The sequence below is a fragment of the Bombina bombina genome, chromosome 4, assembly GCF_027579735.1.
Source record: "Bombina bombina isolate aBomBom1 chromosome 4, aBomBom1.pri, whole genome shotgun sequence".
In the NCBI taxonomy this organism is placed as follows: Eukaryota; Metazoa; Chordata; class Amphibia; order Anura; family Bombinatoridae; genus Bombina; species Bombina bombina.
Window position 1 is genome coordinate 791,254,072 of NC_069502.1, and position 20,344 is coordinate 791,274,415.

General features: G+C 39.5%; 1 protein-coding gene across 2 annotated transcripts in view; it reads right to left on the reverse strand.

The window, feature by feature from the left end:
- Nucleotides 1-20,344, reverse strand: part of LOC128656979 (gastrula zinc finger protein XlCGF26.1) — a 72,282-nt gene that overhangs the window by 33,837 nt on the left and 18,101 nt on the right. For both annotated transcript variants that reach the window (XM_053711188.1, XM_053711189.1), the window contains one exon: nt 16,313-16,420. In XM_053711188.1, the coding sequence (XP_053567163.1) occupies nt 16,313-16,420 (108 nt within the window). The remainder of the gene's footprint in view (nt 1-16,312; nt 16,421-20,344) is intronic.

Here is a 20,344-nt window from a genome sequence, read left to right on the forward strand (position 1 = left end):
CACATTGCCGGTCTATGGTCTCCCAGAATGATGTGATGTGCTGCAGTAGGAGATGTGCGTAAATGTAAACATTTGTTGTGCGCTCTTTTCCTGTTCTCACTCAGCCCTCTCCTCACACCACCGCTCGGCTCTATTGAAATAATACAATAATAATAAAACATTTTTAAAAAGCTTTTACTCCTTCTGCTTGCCCGCAGCAGGGCTAAAGTAAAAAATAAAACACATGCCCTGTGCCGAGAACTGACTTACCTCACAGTCGCAGAAGCCGTTCTGGCGGGTAAAAGTATCAATAATGATATTGCATAAAAAAGTATCAATTTCAGGAGCAGAGCAGCCATTAGACAATAATTTAAAAGTACTGTCTGCACTAAAAATGTGCCGGTTGTCCATTTGAAAGCACTGCACTGGCCAGAAGAAAAAAAAAAATTCTGTTGAAGAAAAAATTCTCTGTTTAACAGACCTGGCCATTCTTTCTGCAGGCAGGCTCCACTTTCTGCGATAATATCGCAGATCGCACTATGTTCTGCCTTGGGGGTTGAGGCCACACCTGGAGCGTATTGAATATCGCTCTCAACTCCAAAATGTTTATCGGAAGAAGAGATTCTTCCCGAGACCATAGTCCCTGAGCCTTCAGGGAGTTCCAGACCGCACCCCAGCCTAACAGACTGGCATCGGTCGTGACAATGATACACTCCGGTCTGCGGAAACTCACTCACTTAGACAGGTGATCTTGAGACAACCACCAGAGAAGAGAGTCTCTGGTTTTCTGGTCCATTTGTACTTGAGGAGACAAATCTGCGTAATCTCCATTCCACTGTTTGAGCATGCACAGCTGCAGTGGTCTGAGATGAATTCGGGAAAAAACAAGTTTAGAGTGAGTGCACCTGGTGAGTGTTAATGTTGGGAAAATTGGTTAATATAACCACGCTCTAAACCCTACAAGTGTGACAATTGTTCCTTCAAACAACTGTCTAAGAATGAAGCGCAATAACCAAGGTGAGGGGAGCTAGAGGTATAATTAGTGGTGATTGTATGTTACTGTGTAACCTAAATAAAAGTTTATGCTTAAGCGTTATGGTTGAAAAAATAATATATTTATTTTAAAACACTTTAAAACATGTGCATAGTAAAAGTATAGAGCTCTATTACTTTAAAACATATAAAACAAAATATACAAATTGTAATAACAATAATTGAAGCTTGAAAATAGTTGCTAAAATATTGTACACTTATTTGCTTGCTTAAATATTGTACACTTTTTGCTTGCTTCTGTGTTCTATACGGTCCCTTTTAAGGCTTTAAAAGTTTAGTATTAATGTTCTTCTAGTACTCACGATTTTGTCTTGAGTGTAAAAGGCTTTTTAGCTTTATGGGGTTATAAAAAACGTTGTGGAGGCAAAATACGTTTGGAGTAAATACAGCCTTAAAGTTGACAATCTTGCTTTTTGTAGTTTTGGAGGTAAATATGAACAAGCTGTTGATTTGTTTCTATTTCCTTTGTTAGGCTGATACAATGTATATCTCCAATTTGTTGTACTAGAGAAAAGTCTTAGCCGTTTTAGCGCTGATAAGGTGCTTGAAAGTTCCTCAATTTTTTGTGAGGGTTTTAAATTGAATTATCCGTTGGTCTCTGAGACTGTGTACCCTATTTTGTACTAGTATGCTATTCAGGGTTTGCTGGAGTCTCTAAGAGGCTTATAGCGTTTGAAAATTCCTCAATCTTTAGCAGGAGTTTGTTTGCGAATTACCGTTGGTCTCTGAGACTGTATACCCTATTTAGTGCTAGTATGCTATTCAGGGTTTGCAGGAGTCTCTAAGAGGCTTATAGCGTTTGAAAATTCCTCAATCTTTAGCAGGAGTTTGTTTGCGAATTACCGTTGGTCTCTGAGACTGTTTACCCTTTAGAATTTGTTCAGGGTTTGCAGGAGTCTCTAAGAGGCAGTTCTGTCTGTTGTCCGATGATTTTCTTCTTTTGCGCTTATTATTTCAAGCGCTAGATAGAGCTGAATCCGTTGAAAGGAAAATAGTTCTTGTCCCACAGTGTGGGCATTAACTGTCAAAGAGGGTGCGCACTCAGGTGGGCAGATCTACGCGTTTCGGCGGGTGCCTTTATCAAGATGCCTCTGAGAGTGTTCGCGGTCCTTTTTAAAAAGGGCTAGGTAGCTCCTGATTGGTTAATTACAAATTCTTAGTTGACCAATCTTTGTGCAGAAATTTGAGCAAAATGTTCGGTTACAATTTTAAGCTGTAGTACAGATTTGTGGATTGATAATAATAACGTGAGCTAGAATGAAACTTTTAACATATAAAACTATTCATAATTTCCTAAACATAGTTGATCTGTTTAAGTGTTTGGTATGTGTGTGCGCCCTCTAAAATGATAGAAATATACAGTATAATTTTGTGAAGATAAAATCAATATAATAGTGAGTTGGAAAGAAGGGGGTGTTATTGTTTCGGGACATATGTGATAACTTAGAATTTTTTGTGTCCGCATAAAATTGTTTTAATTATTTTAATTATTTTGCTGCTTTTGTTGCTGAATGTTGTATAAAATTTGCGAAAAAATTAATATATTACTCTGTGAATATATGTAGATATAGAAATGTTTAAATTCATAATTTTTAGATCAGGAAGTTTAAATCAAACTCCATATTTAGTCCATGTGGATATAAGGTTTTAAAGGAGTAAATATATTCCGCTTCTTTTCTAAGTAGGAGGTTTTCTAGATTCCCCCCTCTGGGATTAAGGAAAACTTTTTTGACTCCCCAATATTTTAGGTGGTGGATATTGCCATTATGATGTTCAGTAAAATGTTTATATAGGTTGGTGCTAGTTGATTTATGTTCGATATGGTGAAGGTGTTCTCTTATGCGGTCTCTGAGCATGCGGCTAGTTTGGCCAAAGTATTGGTAACCACATAAACATTGTAAACAATATATGACATTCTTATCTGAACATCGTATGATTTCCTTGATGTTGATATATTGGTTGTTATTATTAGATTTCAGAGTTTTAATTTTGCTGCTATGTTTGCATGATTTACATAATATACATGGGAAGAAGCCTTCAACTTTTTCTTTATTAAGATCGAATGTATTGGGGTTGTGAATTTCCTTATTTTTGAATTCACTTGGTGATAGTATGTTTTTTAGGTTTTTTGCTTTTTTAAAAATGATGTCGGGATTATTTTTCAATCTATGTCCCAAAATTTGGTCATGTTTTATATAATGCCAGTGTTTGTTTAAAATCTTTTTGATTTCATGATGTTGTGAGTTATATTGCGTTATAAAAGGAATAAATAAGGGATCGTTTTTGTTTTGGTTAGGTGCTGATTTTTGTTTTGGTGCGAGTATCAAGTTTCTATCCATTTCTTTTACCTCCATTTGTGTTTTCTCCAAAGTGTGAATGTTATATCTTTTTTCAATGAATCTCTGTTTTAGGGTTTCTGATTGGGTGGAGTATTGATTAATATCTGAACAATTTTTCCTGATTCTGGTGAATTGATTTTTGGGGATATTTGTTTTCCATTTATTTAGGTGGCAGCTTTTATTGTGTATGTAATTATTGGCGTCTGTTTTTTTAAAAAAGGTTTTGGTTGTAATCATCATATTTTTAATTTCTATTTCTAAGTCCAAATAGTGAATCGAGTTTGTGCTAAATTCATGAGTGAAATTGAGGCCTAGTGTGTTGTTATTTAAGTCTTCTAGAAATAATTCTAGAAGTTCAGGTTCGCCTTTCCAAATTATAAATAGGTCATCTATATAGCGGTAATATAGCACAAGGTTCGCCCCCCATGGGCTAGAATTTATGTAATTATGTTCAAAATAACCCATGAATAGATTAGCATAACTGGGGGCGAACCTTGTGCCCATAGCAGTCCCCTTGTGTTGTAGAAAAATCTCGTCATTAAATAAAAAAGAGTTGTTATATAATATAAAATGGATACAATCAATTAGGAATTTATTTTGTTCTTTATTTAAATTTGGATCCTTGTCTAAGAAGAATTTTATAGCTTTAAGCCCTTTTTGGTGGTCTATGTTTGTGTATAGGGAATTTACATCGCATGTTACTAAAAGGAAGTTTTCTTCCCAAGATATATCTTTTAGGATGTTGAGTAATTGAGTCGAGTCTTTTAGATAGGATGGTAACTGGGAAACGTATGACTGTAAGAAGAAATCGACATATTGCGAAAGATTTGATGTGAGGGATCCTATGCCTGAAATGATAGGTCGTCCAGGGGGTTTGGTTAAGTTTTTATGGATTTTAGGAAGTATGTAAAAAGTAGGTGAAATGGGGTTTACAGTGTTTAGAAAATCCCCATCCCCATTAATAAAAATGAAATCACCATCAAGCAAGCAGACAAGGGCGGAGGAATAGTCCTTATGGACACATCTTTTTATTTAGAGGAATCGTACAGACTCCTAAATGACCAGACAACATATAAAAAACTAAGATCTAATCCCTTAAAAAACCAAATAAAAAAACTACAAGATCTTCTCATAAAAGCATTCAACTCAGGAGTACTTACAAAAAATGAATTTGATTTTCTAAACACTGTAAACCCCATTTCACCTACTTTTTACATACTTCCTAAAATCCATAAAAACTTAACCAAACCCCCTGGACGACCTATCATTTCAGGCATAGGATCCCTCACATCAAATCTTTCGCAATATGTCGATTTCTTCTTACAGTCATACGTTTCCCAGTTACCATCCTATCTAAAAGACTCGACTCAATTACTCAACATCCTAAAAGATATATCTTGGGAAGAAAACTTCCTTTTAGTAACATGCGATGTAAATTCCCTATACACAAACATAGACCACCAAAAAGGGCTTAAAGCTATAAAATTCTTCTTAGACAAGGATCCAAATTTAAATAAAGAACAAAATAAATTCCTAATTGATTGTATCCATTTTATATTATATAACAACTCTTTTTTATTTAATGACGAGATTTTTCTACAACACAAGGGGACTGCTATGGGCACAAGGTTCGCCCCCAGTTATGCTAATCTATTCATGGGTTATTTTGAACATAATTACATAAATTCTAGCCCATGGGGGGCGAACCTTGTGCTATATTACCGCTATATAGATGACCTATTTATAATTTGGAAAGGCGAACCTGAACTTCTAGAATTATTTCTAGAAGACTTAAATAACAACACACTAGGCCTCAATTTCACTCATGAATTTAGCACAAACTCGATTCACTATTTGGACTTAGAAATAGAAATTAAAAATATGATGATTACAACCAAAACCTTTTTTAAAAAAACAGACGCCAATAATTACATACACAATAAAAGCTGCCACCTAAATAAATGGAAAACAAATATCCCCAAAAATCAATTCACCAGAATCAGGAAAAATTGTTCAGATATTAATCAATACTCCACCCAATCAGAAACCCTAAAACAGAGATTCATTGAAAAAAGATATAACATTCACACTTTGGAGAAAACACAAATGGAGGTAAAAGAAATGGATAGAAACTTGATACTCGCACCAAAACAAAAATCAGCACCTAACCAAAACAAAAACGATCCCTTATTTATTCCTTTTATAACGCAATATAACTCACAACATCATGAAATCAAAAAGATTTTAAACAAACACTGGCATTATATAAAACATGACCAAATTTTGGGACATAGATTGAAAAATAATCCCGACATCATTTTTAAAAAAGCAAAAAACCTAAAAAACATACTATCACCAAGTGAATTCAAAAATAAGGAAATTCACAACCCCAATACATTCGATCTTAATAAAGAAAAAGTTGAAGGCTTCTTCCCATGTATATTATGTAAATCATGCAAACATAGCAGCAAAATTAAAACTCTGAAATCTAATAATAACAACCAATATATCAACATCAAGGAAATCATACGATGTTCAGATAAGAATGTCATATATTGTTTACAATGTTTATGTGGTTACCAATACTTTGGCCAAACTAGCCGCATGCTCAGAGACCGCATAAGAGAACACCTTCACCATATCGAACATAAATCAACTAGCACCAACCTATATAAACATTTTACTGAACATCATAATGGCAATATCCACCACCTAAAATATTGGGGAGTCAAAAAAGTTTTCCTTAATCCCAGAGGGGGGAATCTAGAAAACCTCCTACTTAGAAAAGAAGCGGAATATATTTACTCCTTTAAAACCTTATATCCACATGGACTAAATATGGAGTTTGATTTAAACTTCCTGATCTAAAAATTATGAATTTAAACATTTCTATATCTACATATATTCACAGAGTAATATATTAATTTTTTCGCAAATTTTATACAACATTCAGCAACAAAAGCAGCAAAATAATTAAAATAATTAAAACAATTTTATGCGGACACAAAAAATTCTAAGTTATCACATATGTCCCGAAACAATAACACCCCCTTCTTTCCAACTCACTATTATATTGATTTTATCTTCACAAAATTATACTGTATATTTCTATCATTTTAGAGGGCGCACACACATACCAAACACTTAAACAGATCAACTATGTTTAGGAAATTATGAATAGTTTTATATGTTAAAAGTTTCATTCTAGCTCACGTTATTATTATCAATCCACAAATCTGTACTACAGCTTAAAATTGTAACCGAACATTTTGCTCAAATTTCTGCACAAAGATTGGTCAACTAAGAATTTGTAATTAACCAATCAGGAGCTACCTAGCCCTTTTTAAAAAGGACCGCGAACACTCTCAGAGGCATCTTGATAAAGGCACCCGCCGAAACGCGTAGATCTGCCCACCTGAGTGCGCACCCTCTTTGACAGTTAATGCCCACACTGTGGGACAAGAACTATTTTCCTTTCAACGGATTCAGCTCTATCTAGCGCTTGAAATAATAAGCGCAAAAGAAGAAAATCATCGGACAACAGACAGAACTGCCTCTTAGAGACTCCTGCAAACCCTGAACAAATTCTAAAGGGTAAACAGTCTCAGAGACCAACGGTAATTCGCAAACAAACTCCTGCTAAAGATTGAGGAATTTTCAAACGCTATAAGCCTCTTAGAGACTCCTGCAAACCCTGAATAGCATACTAGCACTAAATAGGGTATACAGTCTCAGAGACCAACGGTAATTCGCAAACAAACTCCTGCTAAAGATTGAGGAATTTTCAAACGCTATAAGCCTCTTAGAGACTCCAGCAAACCCTGAATAGCATACTAGTACAAAATAGGGTACACAGTCTCAGAGACCAACGGATAATTCAATTTAAAACCCTCACGAAAAATTGAGGAACTTTCAAGCACCTTATCAGCGCTAAAACGGCTAAGACTTTTCTCTAGTACAACAAATTGGAGATATACATTGTATCAGCCTAACAAAGGAAATAGAAACAAATCAACAGCTTGTTCATATTTACCTCCAAAACTACAAAAAGCAAGATTGTCAACTTTAAGGCTGTATTTACTCCAAACGTATTTTGCCTCCACAACGTTTTTTATAACCCCATAAAGCTAAAAAGCCTTTTACACTCAAGACAAAATCGTGAGTACTAGAAGAACATTAATACTAAACTTTTAAAGCCTTAAAAGGGACCGTATAGAACACAGAAGCAAGCAAAAAGTGTACAATATTTAAGCAAGCAAATAAGTGTACAATATTTTAGCAACTATTTTCAAGCTTCAATTATTGTTATTACAATTTGTATATTTTGTTTTATATGTTTTAAAGTAATAGAGCTCTATACTTTTACTATGCACATGTTTTAAAGTGTTTTAAAATAAATATATTATTTTTTCAACCATAACGCTTAAGCATAAACTTTTATTTAGGTTACACAGTAACATACAATCACCACTAATTATACCTCTAGCTCCCCTCACCTTGGTTATTGCGCTTGAGATGAATTCGGGCAAAAGGGACTACGTCCATTGCCGCAACCATTAAACCAATTACTTCCATGCACTGAGCCACGGAAGGCCGAGGAATGGAATGAAGAACTCGGCAAGTATTCAGCAGTTTTGACTTCCTGACCTCTGTCAGAAAGATTTTCATTTCTACTGAGTCTATTAGTGTTCCCAGGAAAGGAACCCTTGTGAGCAGGGACAGAGAACTCTTTTCTACGTTCACCTTCCACTCGTGAGACCTTAGAAAGGCCAGAACGATGTCCATATGAGCCTTGGCTCTGTGAAAGGACGACGCCTGTATTAATATGTCGTCTAGGTAAGGTGCTACTGCAATGCCCCGCGGTCTTAGTACCGCTAGAAGGGACCCTAGCACCTTTGTGAAAATTTTGGGAGCGGTGGCCAACTCGAAAAGAAGGGCCACGAACTGGTAATGTTTGTCCAGTAAGGCGAACCTTAGGAACTGATGGTGATCTTTGTGGATAGGAATATGTAGATACGCATCCTTAGATCCACGGTAGTCATATATTGACCCTCCTGGATCATCGGCAAGATTGTCCGAATGGTTTCCATCTTGAAGGACGGAACTCTGAGGAATTTGTTTAGAATTTTTAGATCCAGGATTGGCCTGAAAGTTCCCTCCTTTTTGGGAACTACAAACAGGTTTGAGTAAAAGCCCAGTCCTTGTTCTACAATTGGAACTGGGTGTATCACTCCCATCTTTAGCAGATCTTCTACACAGCGTAAGAACGCCTGTTTCTTTATTTGGGCTGAAGACAAATGAGAAATGTGAAACCTTCCCCTTGGGGGAGAATCCTTGAATTCTAGAAGGTACCCCTGAGCAACTATTTCTAATGCCCAGGGATCTGGAACATCTCTTGCCCAAGCCTGAGCGAAGAGAGAAAGTCTGCCCCCTACTTGATCCGATCCCGGATCGGGGGCTACCCCTTCATGCTGTCTTGGTAGCAGGAGCAGGCTTCTTGGCCTGTTTACCCTTATTCCAGCCCTGCAGGGGTTTCCAAGTTGCTTCGGGCTGGGAAGCGTTATCTTGCTTTGCGGCAGCAGAGGTTGTGGCAGGTCCGCTCCTGAAGTTGCGAAAGGAGCGACAATTAGCCTTGTTTTTGGCCTTAAACGGCCTATCTTGTGGCAGGGCATGGCCCTTGCCCCCAGTGATATCTGAAATAATTTCTTTCAGCTCTGGGCCAAATAGGGTTTTCCCCTTGAAGGGAATATTTAACAGTTTCGTTTTGGACGACACATCAGCCGACCACGATTTAAGCCAAAGCGCTCTTCGCGCCATAATGGCAAAATCTGAGTTTTTCGCCGCTAGCTTAGCTAATTGGAGAGCGGCATCAGTGATAAACGAATTAGCCAGCTTTAGAGCATGAATTCTATCCATGACCTCATCATATGAAGTCTCCCTCTGGAGCGACTCCTCCAGGGCCTCGAACCAAAAATCCGCTGCAGTAGTTACCGGAGTAATGCAGGCAATTGGTTGAAGAAGAAAACCTTGCTGAACAAAAATTTTCTTCAGCAAACCTTCCAATTTTTTATCCATAGAATCTTTGAAAACACAACTGTCCTCTATTGGTATAGTTGTACGCTTAGCAAGTGTTGAAACAGCCCCCTCTACCTTGGGGACCATCTGCCACGCATCCCGCCTGGGGTCATTTATGGGGAACATTTTCTTAAAGATAGGTGGGGGAACAAAGGGTACACCTGGTCTCTCCCACTCCTTAGTCACAATATCCGCCACCCTCCTTGGGATCGGAAATGCCTCAGCGTATACAGGGACCTCTAAAAACCTGTCCATTTTACACAATTTTTCAGGGACCACCATGGGGTCACAATCATCCAGCGTAGCTAAAACCTCCTTGAGCAGGACGCGGAGGTGTTCCAGCTTAAATTTAAACGCTAAGGAATCTGACTCTGCCTGCTGAGAAACTTTTCCTGTGTCAGAAATTTCTCCTTCAGACAGACCGTCCCTCACTGCTACTTCTGAGTGTTGTGAGGGTACTACAGATAAATCATCCAAAGCTTCTGATGGCTCATCCTTTGTTCTTAAAACTGAGCTATCACGCTTTTTTGGAAATACTGGCAGTTTGGATAGAAGTGCCGCAAGGGAATTATCCATGACTGCTGCTAATTGTTGTAATGTAATAGGGCACAATGCGCTAGAGGTACTAGGCAACGCTTGCGCGGGCGTAACTGGTGTCGACACATGGGGAGAGGAAGGAGGACTATCCTCATTACCTTCCGTCAAAGAATCATCTTGGGCTACATTTTTAAGTGTCACTGCATGGTCATTAAAATGTTTAGATACCTTAGCACACTTTAAAACACAAATGAAATGGGGGTACCGCCATGGCTTTTAAACACATAGAACAAGGTCTATCAGTAGGCTCAGACATGTTAGACAGACTTAGATAGCACTCAAATACAGAAAAATACACTTTTTGAAAAAACGTTACTGTGCCTTTAAATAATAAACAGCACACACTTTTTTACCAAATCTCAAAAAAACATCCGATCTTTATGAAATTTACACCATATGATCCTAATGCTTTGAAAAGATTGCACACCAAGTTTCAAGCCAATTAACCCCTTATTGCCCAAACCGGAGCAAATTGAAGCTGGCCACGAGTTTAACACACTACCTTCCTTGGGGATTAGTTTTGGAACGAAAATAAGCCTCCCTGTTGCCCTCCTGCAATCTCTGGACTCTACATGTGAAGCTGCATGAAGCTGTCTTGTAAAAGAACTGCGCAACTGAGGCGCGAAAATTAGGCCCTCTCCACTCCTGAGTTGTGGGGCCTTCCTAAGACAAATTAGGTGTCTAAAATTATGCCAGGCGTATAAAACCCCTAAAAAGTGGTCCAAACATGATAAACACTTGTGCAAACATCAGATTATATTAAAAAATAATCAATTTTACCCATAACAGTGTCCACCAGTGATTTAAGCCCTATAAACTAAGCCATCCTTCTATACTGAGTCTCAGAAAATGGCTTACCTTCCCTTCCCACATGGGGATTTCTATCAGTCTTCTAGCATTACCAGGTCTTGTTAGAAAAAAATGACTGAACATACCTCAAGCAGTTAAGCCTGCAAACTCAACAGTCCTGTGTGGGAACAGCAATGGATTTTAGTTACAACATGCTAAAATCTTTTTCCTCTCAGCAGAAATCTTCATCACTTTCTGCCTCAGAGTAAATAGTACAAACCGGCACTATTTTAAAATAACAAACTCTTGATTGAAGAAATAAAACTACAAATCTAACACCACACACTCTTTACCACCCCCGTGGAGATGCTACTTGTTAGAGCGGCAAAGAGAATGACTGGGGGGGGCGGAGCCTGAGGGGAGCTATATGGACAGCTTTGCTGTGTGCTCTCTTTGCCACTTCCTGTAGGGATTGAGAATATCCCACAAGTAAGGATGAATCCGTGGACTGAATACACCAAGTAAGAGAAAAGGCATTTGGATGGCATTGCCCTTAAAATCAATACAAATGGAGACCGGCAATGGGTTATACCCTCCTGGGCTATGATGCACAGTGGACAAGCTGGCGACCTCCAGCCCCAAAATACTTGAAAACCAATACTCCACAGCACCATATAAATATATAAATCCTCATTATTTAAATGTTAAAAGCATACATAGAACAGGTATGCGACGTTTCGGGACCGCAGTCCCTTAATCATGCATATATTGCAATACACCTGTGTCTTAATTTAAAAAGAACACCAACCAGTCACAATGAGGGTCAAAGCACCTTGCAAGGTATGTAACCCTTTCATAGCTTTTTCATAATGCAACATTTCATGTTGGTGTATACTGCCATCTATAGGTGAATATTTACAATTAAAAACAATTTAAATACATAAAGACCAGGTAAATTTAATCAAAAGAGCATATGTACATATCAAGAAAAATACATTTAATTTTTTTCACTTTTTTCTAACAGGAATTTTTTTTTTGATGTATGGAATAATATTCACAACCAGTTTACCCTAGTTTTAAACTTTAACCATTTAATTTGCATTAATTTTTCCTTTAAGTTTTAAATTTAAAGCTACGCATTACAATATTACCATCGGAAGAGACTAGATAAGGCCCAGTTACTGAAATAAAATAAATTAAATGTGTAGCTAGAGGAAGACGGACAGATCCCATTCTCTGTTTAACCCCTTGGGGTGCATGGTATCCAACTTATGGATCCAAAATGCTTCTCTTTGTTTCAGAAGCATTTCTCTGTTACTGCCTCCTCTAGGTACCCCCACCTGATCTATGATTTGCCATCGAAGCTGACTAATTTGATGGCCATATTCCACAAAATGGCAAGCTACAGGCACTTTTTCATCTTTTTTTTCCTAATGTTAGATTTATGTTGATTAAGTCTATTTCTCATGCTTTGGGTAGTTTCTCCTATATAAATCCTGGCACACGGGCATTTTATAATGTAGACCACAAACGTGGATTCACATGTATAATAAGATTTTAACTTAAATTTATGCCCACTTCTAGCTTGAACAAACCCCTTGCCCTTGATTATAGAATGGCAATTACCGCAACCCGAACACGGATAGCAACCAACATTTTTCTCAGTGATATATCTTTCTTTATTCCTCTGTTTAGATCCTAGATCCGATTTAACTAAAATATCACCAAGGTTCTTAACTCGCCTATAGGCCATGATAGGTTTATTTTGGAATATCTTTATTTCTTTATTACAGTTCTGAATAATGTGCCAGTGCTTTCTAATAATATTGGATATCTTGTCACTATATTCATTATGCTGGGATATGAATATTAATTTTTCATTATTTACCTGTCTGGCTTCTTCTTTATCCATTTTATGGCATACATTCTGAGTTTCCTTATTAATTAACCCTACTGGGTATCCTCTATCCAGGAACGTTTTCCCCATTTCTTTAAATCTTAGCTTTTTAGTTTCCTGTTCACTAACAATTCTATCTACTCTGATCAATTGACTCCTAGGTAATGAATCTTTCAGTTTAATATTATGGAAACTATCATATCTCAAAAGAGTGTTGCGATCTGTCTCCTTACAATGTATATCTACTTTTAAATCATTTCCCTTTTTGTACACAACAGTGTCTAAGAACACCATTCTCTCTTCACTCAATGTTAAAGTGAATTCTAGGCCTGCTACCTCATAATGTATTTCCTCAACAAACCTAACCAGGTTGTCGCCCCACCATATGCCAAACATATCATCTATAAATCGCCACCAGGTGGCGCCATATTTAAAAAAAAAGATGATTATTATATACATATTTTTCTTCAAAACAATTCATATAAAGGTTGGCATATGATGGGGCGGCATTGGACCCCATGGCTGTTCCTTTCCTTTGTATATACCAAGAGTCCATAAAAAGAAAATAATTGTAAAATAACACTACCCTAAATAATTCTTCAAAAAAATCAATTTGCTGTAAATTATAATTTCCTGATGTTATTAACAACTGGCGTATTATTCCTATGCCACTCTCGTGCTTTATCGAGGTGTATAAACTTTTCACATCGAGTGTGTATAGTATGCATTTGGAACTATCTAGTTCTAATGTTGATAATTTATTTATGAAATCTCCTGTGTCCTTGATATACGAGGTCATTCTTTCTACATAAGGTTGTAACAATTTATCTAGGAACACAACTATGTTAGTGAAAACAGATTCAACATTTGAAACAATTGGACGCCCTGGGGGGCTTTGTATATTTGTATGTACTTTTGGTACAGTGTAAAAAAAGTGTTCTTGGGTGGTCTTTGTACAAATATTCACCCATCTTTTTATCAATCACCCCAGCTGTTATGGCAATAGTAATTATTCTTTTGATTTCTTTTTGTATTTTAAAAATAGGGTTTGGTTTATGTATTTAAATTGTTTTTAATTGTAAATATTCACCTATAGATGGCAGTATACACCAACATGAAATGTTGCATTATGAAAAAGCTATGAAAGGGTTACATACCTTGCAAGGTGCTTTGACCCTCATTGTGATTGGTTGGTGTTTCTTTTAAATTAAGACACAGGTGTATTGCAATGTATGCATGATTAAGGGACTGCGGTCCCGAAACATTGCATACCTGTTCTATGTATGCTTTTAACATTTAAATAAAGAGGATTTATATATTTATATGGTGCTGTGGAGTATTGGATTGCCCTTAAAAGGGCATTCAGCTCTTTTGCTGCCCAAAAATATAAAAACCCTAAATCTCTAAAAAAAAAAAAAAAAAAAAAAAAAAACCCACTAACCCTAAGTTGGTATTTACCGATGATGATGGGCGGTGCTCCTTCTTCATCCCGGCAGAGGTCTATCTGCTAACTTCATCCAGGTTAGAAGATGGATATAGCTTTCATTCTAATGGCTGATTTGAATTTGAAGATTCAAATCAGCCAATAGGAATGCAAGGGTACATTCCTGAGCGCATCTGAGCCAGCTGTCTAGTCACAGTCCGGCCCGATCGTGCCATTACACTCAGTGCAGTTCGCTCCTGCTCTGTCTGACAGCGGGAGCGAGCTGCACTGAGTGTAATGGCGCAATCGGGCCGGGTTGTGACTAGACAGCTGGCCAGATGCGCTCAGTGAAAAAAACAGACCCGCTCAGTATAGCACAGAGAGTGGGTCTGGCAAACACTCTTTTTTTTTTAATAAAAGTTCACCGGCAATATTAGGTTCTATAAAGCTAGCACTAATATAATGTTATATAATTCTGCACTATGTGCAGAATTATATACCATTATTTTCTATGTTTACTGGCCCTTTAAGGCCTTGGTTCTGGATTATGATCTGCTATATTCCAGTATAAAAATACCACATGAACTAAACAAAGGTTAAATATATTAGGGCCTATTTATTAAATGCCTGCCCGACATGATCCGATCAGCGGATCATGTCCAACAGACATTGCTGAATGCGGAGAGCAATACACTCTCCGCATTCAGCATTGCGCCAGCAGCTCTTGTGAGCTGCTGCTGCAACGCCGCCCCCTGCAGATTCACAGCCAATCAGCTGGGGGTGTCGAATACGATCGGGTTGATTTCACGCGATTTCTGTCCGCCTCTTCAGAGCAGGCAGACAGGTTATGGAGCAGCGGTCTTTAGACCACTGTTTCATAACTGGTGTTTCTGGTGAGTCTGAAGGCTCGCCAGAAACACGGCCCTTCAAGCTCCATACGGAGCTTGATAAATAGGCCCCATTGTGTTATCTGCGCTTATAAAGCACACAGTAAACTACAAGGGAGAGCAGTAAGTAAATGTGTGCACAGTCCCGGCAGACTCTCACGTATTACTACTCACCGGCAGGGAGGGAGAGCAGTAAGTAACTATGTGCACAGCCCCGGCAGACTCTCACGTATTACTACTCACTGGCAGGGAGGGAGAGCAGTAAGTAACTGTGTGCACAGCCCCGGCAGACGCTCACGTATTACTACTCACCAGCAGGGAGGGAGAGCAGTAAGTAACTGTGTGCACAGCCCCGGCAGACGCTCACGTATTACTACTCACCAGCAGGGAGGGAGAGCAGTAAGTAACTGTGTGCACAGCCCCGGCAGACTCTCATGTATTACTACTCACCGGCAGTGAGGGAGAGCAGTAAGTAACTGTGTGCACAGCCCCGGCAGACTCTCACATATTACTACTCACCGGCAGGGAGGGAGAGCAGTAAGTAACTGTGTGCACAGCCCCGGCAGACTCTCACGTATTACTACTCACCGGCAGGGAGGGAGAGCAGTAAGTAACTGTGTGCACAGCCCGGCAGACTCTCACGTATTACTACTCACCGGCAGTGAGGGAGAGCAGTAAGTAACTGTGTGCACAGCCCCGGCAGACTCACGTATTACTACTCACCGGCAGGGAGGGAGAGCAGTAAGTAACTGTGTGCACAGCCCCGGCAGACTCTCACGTATTACTACTCACCGGCAGGGAGGGAGAGCAGTAAGTAACTGTGTGCACAGCCCCGGCAGACTCTCACGTATTACTACTCACCGGCAGGGAGGGAGAGCAGTAAGTAACTGTGTGCACAGCCCCGGCAGACTCTCATGTATTAATACTAACCGGCAGGGAGGGAGAGCAGTAAGTAACTGTGTGCACAGCCCCGGCAGACTCTCACGTATTACTACTCACCGGCAGGGAGGGAGAGCAGTAAGTAACTGTGTGCACAGCCCCGGCAGACTCTCACGTATTACTACTCACCGGCAGGGAGGGAGAGCAGTAAGTAACTGTGTGCACAGCCCCGGCAGACTCTCATGTATTACTACTCACCGGCAGGGAGAGAGCAGTAAGTAACTGTGTGCACAGCCCCGGCAGACTCTCACGTATTACTACTCACCGGCAGGGAGGGAGAGCAGTAAGTAACTGTGTGCACAGCCCCGGCAGACTCTCACGTATTACTACTCACCGGCAGGGAGGGACCAATGTATTTCAGTCTGATGAATTTTCATGTCATCTGTCTCATCCTCTTCCTTCACATTTAATAGCCCAGTGCCCGGGTTTTCCTCTAGACGCCCTGTAATTACAGCAGGAAGTTACCTGATAGTACATAGTACAGGGTGTAACATAATCTTATATAACAGAAGTTTTTACTTTAACACTTTTCTCCACACTTTTTTTTGTTTTGTTAAAACTGTTAAACAATAAGGCTAAAGGATTTTTGTTTTGCTCAAAATTATGTAGATAATAGTATTATCATTTTTGTATTAATTACCCTTATAGCATTCAGTGATATGGGTTGAAATTGGCACAGATTAAGTTAAATAAAAATAAATTTAACAAAAAACAAAGTATTGTAGCACAACCGAAAAAAAAGCTCTTCCACCTTAAAGGGATATGAAACCCAAATTTTTTTATTTTATGATTCAGATAGGGCATGCCATTTTAAGCAACTTTCTATTTTACTCCTATTATCAATTTTTCTTTATTCTCATGATATCTTTATTTAAAAAGCAATAATGTAAGCATAGGAGCCGGCCCAATTTGGTTCAACAACTGGGTAGTGCTTGCTCATTGGTATCTAAATGTAGCCATCAATCAGTAAGCGCTACCCAGGGTGAACCAAAAATGGGCCGGCTCTTAAATTTAGATTCCTGCTATTTCAAATAAAGATACCAAGAGAACAAAGAAAAAATGTTAATAGGAGTAAATTAGAAATTAAAATTGCATGCTCTATCTGAACCATGAAAGAAAAAATGTGGGTTTAATATCCCTTTAAGAGATAATAGGGACCAGCAATGGGTCCAAATAAACTAGCAACTTTGAATATTGCAGTCATTTTGATATAATAAAGGTTACCAAGAAAAACCTACATAAAAAGCTTGCTGCCTTTTTTCCTTTTGTATCGCTGTACACACGTAATTGTTGTGATTTGGGATATGCAAAGAAAGAAAAACATAATTTATGCTTACCTGATAAATTCCTTTCTCCTGTAGTGTAGTCAGTCCACGGGTCATCCATTACTTATGGGATTATATCTCCTCCCTAACAGGAAGTGCAAGAGGATCACCCAAGCAGAGCTGCTATATAGCTCCTCCCCTCTACGTCATACCCAGTCATTCGACCGAAACCAAACGAGAAAGGAGAAACTATAGGGTGCAGTGGTGACTGGAGTTTAATTTAAAATTTAGACCTGCCGTAAAAAACAGGGCGGGCCGTGGACTGACTACACTACAGGAGAAAGGAATTTATCAGGTAAGCATAAATTATGTTTTCTCCTGTTAAGTGTAGTCAGTCCACGGGTCATCCATTACTTATGGGATACCAATACCAAAGCTAAAAGTACACGGATGACGGGAGGGACAGGCAGGATCTTTACACGGAAGGAACCACTGCCTGTAGAACCTTTCTCCCAAAAACAGCCTCCGAAGAAGCAAAAGTGTCAAATTTGTAAAATTTTGAAAAAGTGTGAAGTGAAGACCAAGTTGCAGCCTTGCAAATCTGTTCAACAGAGGCCTCATTCTTAAAGGCCCAAGTGGAAGCCACAGCTCTAGTAGAATGAGCTGTAATCCTTTCAGGAGGCTGCTGTCCAGCAGTCTCATAGGCTAAACATATTATGCTACGAAGCCAAAAAGAGAGAGAGGTAGCCGAAGCTTTTTGACCTCTCCTATGTCCAGAATAAACGACAAACAGGGAAGAAGTTTGACGAAAATCCTTAGTTGCCTGCAAATAAAATTTCAGGGCACGGACGACGTCCAGATTGTGCAGAAGTCGTTCCTTCTTTGAAGAAGGATTAGGGCACAATGATGGAACAACAATCTCTTGATTAATATTCTTGTTAGTGACTACCTTAGGTAAGAACCCAGGTTTAGTAAGCAGAACTACCTTGTCTGAATGAAAAATCAGATAAGGAGAATCACAATGTAAGGCCGATAACTCAGAGACTCTTCGAGCCGAGGAAATAGCCATTAAAAACAGAACTTTCCAAGATAACAGCTTGATATCAATGGAATGAAGGGGTTCAAACGGAACACCTTGCAGAACGTTAAGAACTAAGTTTAAGCTCCATGGCGGAGCAACAGTCTTAAACACAGGCTTAATCCTAGCCAAAGCCTGACAGAAAGCCTGATCGTCTGGAACGTCTGACAGACGTTTGTGTAAAAGGATAGACAGAGCTGAGATCTGTCCCTTTAACCAACTAGCAGATAAGCCCTTTTCTAAACCTTCTTATAGAAAAGACAATATCCTAGGAATCCTAACCTTACTCCATGAGTAACTCTTGGATTCGCACCAATATAAGTATTTACGCCATATTTTATGGTAAATTTTCCTGGTAACAGGTTTCCTAGCCTGTATTAAGGTATCAATCACTGACTCCGAGAATCCCCGCTTTGATAGAATCAAACGTTCAATCTCCATGCAGTCAGCCTCAGAGAAATTAGATTTGGATGTTTGAAAGGACCCTGAATCAGAAGGTCCTGTCTCAGAGGCAGAGACCATGGTGGACAGGACGACATGTCCACTAGATCTGCATACCAGGTCCTGCGTGGCCACGCAGGCGCTATCAGAATCATCGATGCTCTCTCCTGTTTGATCCTGGCAATCAATCGAGGAAGCATCGGGAAGGGTGGAAACACATAAGCCATGTTGAAAACCCAAGGTGCTGTCAGAGCATCTATCAGTACCGCTCCCGGGTCCCTGGACCTGGATCCGTAACAAGGAAGCTTGGCGTTCTGGCGAGACGCCATGAGATCCAGATCTGGTTTGCCCCAATGATGAAGCAGTTGGGCAAACACCTCCGGATGAAGTTCCCACTCCCCCGGATGAAAAGTCTGGCGACTTAGGAAATCCGCCTCCCAGTTCTCCACGCCTGGGATGTGGATCGCTGACAGGTGGCAAGAGTGAGACTCTGCCCAGCGAATTATCTTTGAGACTTCCATCATTGCTAGGGAACTCCTTGTCCCTCCCTGATGGTTGATGTAAGCCACAGTCTTGATGTTGTCCGACTGAAACCTGATGAACCTCAGAGTTGCTAACTGAGGCCAAGCCAGAAGAGCATTGAAAACTGCTCTTAATTCCAGAATGTTTATTGGAAGGAGTCTCTCCTCCTGAGTCCATGATCCCTGAGTCTTCAGGGAATTCCAGACAGCGCCCCAACCTAGCAGGCTGGCGTCTGTTGTTACAATCGTCCAATCTGGCCTGCTGAAGGGCATCCCCCTGGACAGATGTGGCCGAGAAAGCCACCATAGAAGAGAATCTCTGGTCTCTTGATCCAGATTCAGCATAGGGGACACATCTGAGTAATCCCCATTCCACTGACTTAGCATGCACAATTGCAGCGGTCTGAGATGCAGGCGTGCAAAAGGTACTATGTCCATTGCCGCTACCATTAAGCCGATTACCTCCATGCATTGAGCCACTGACGGGTGTTGAATGGAATGAAGGACACGGCAAGCATTTAGAAGTTTTGATAACCTGTCCTCTGTCAGGTAAATTTTCATTTCTACAGAATCTATAAGAGTCCCTAAGAAGGGAACTCTTGTGAGTGGCAATAGAGAACTCTTTTCTACGTTCACCTTCCACCCATGCGACCTTAGAAATGCCAGAACTAACTCTGTATGAGACTTGGCAGTCTGGAAACTTGACGCTTGTATCAGAATGTCGTCTAGGTACGGAGCTACCGCTATTCCTCGCGGTCTTAGTACCGCCAGAAGAGAGCCCAGAACCTTTGTAAAGATTCTTGGAGCTGTAGCTAACCCGAAGGGAAGAGCTACAAACTGGTAATGCCTGTTTAGGAAGGCAAACCTTAGATACCGGTAATGATCCTTGTGAATCGGTATGTGAAGGTAGGCATCCTTTAAATCCACTGTGGTCATGTACTGACCCTCTTGGATCATAGGTAAGATGGTCCGAATAGTTTCCATTTTGAACGATGGAACTCTTAGGAATTTGTTTAAGATCTTTAGATCCAAGATTGGTCTGAAGGTTCCCTCTTTTTTGG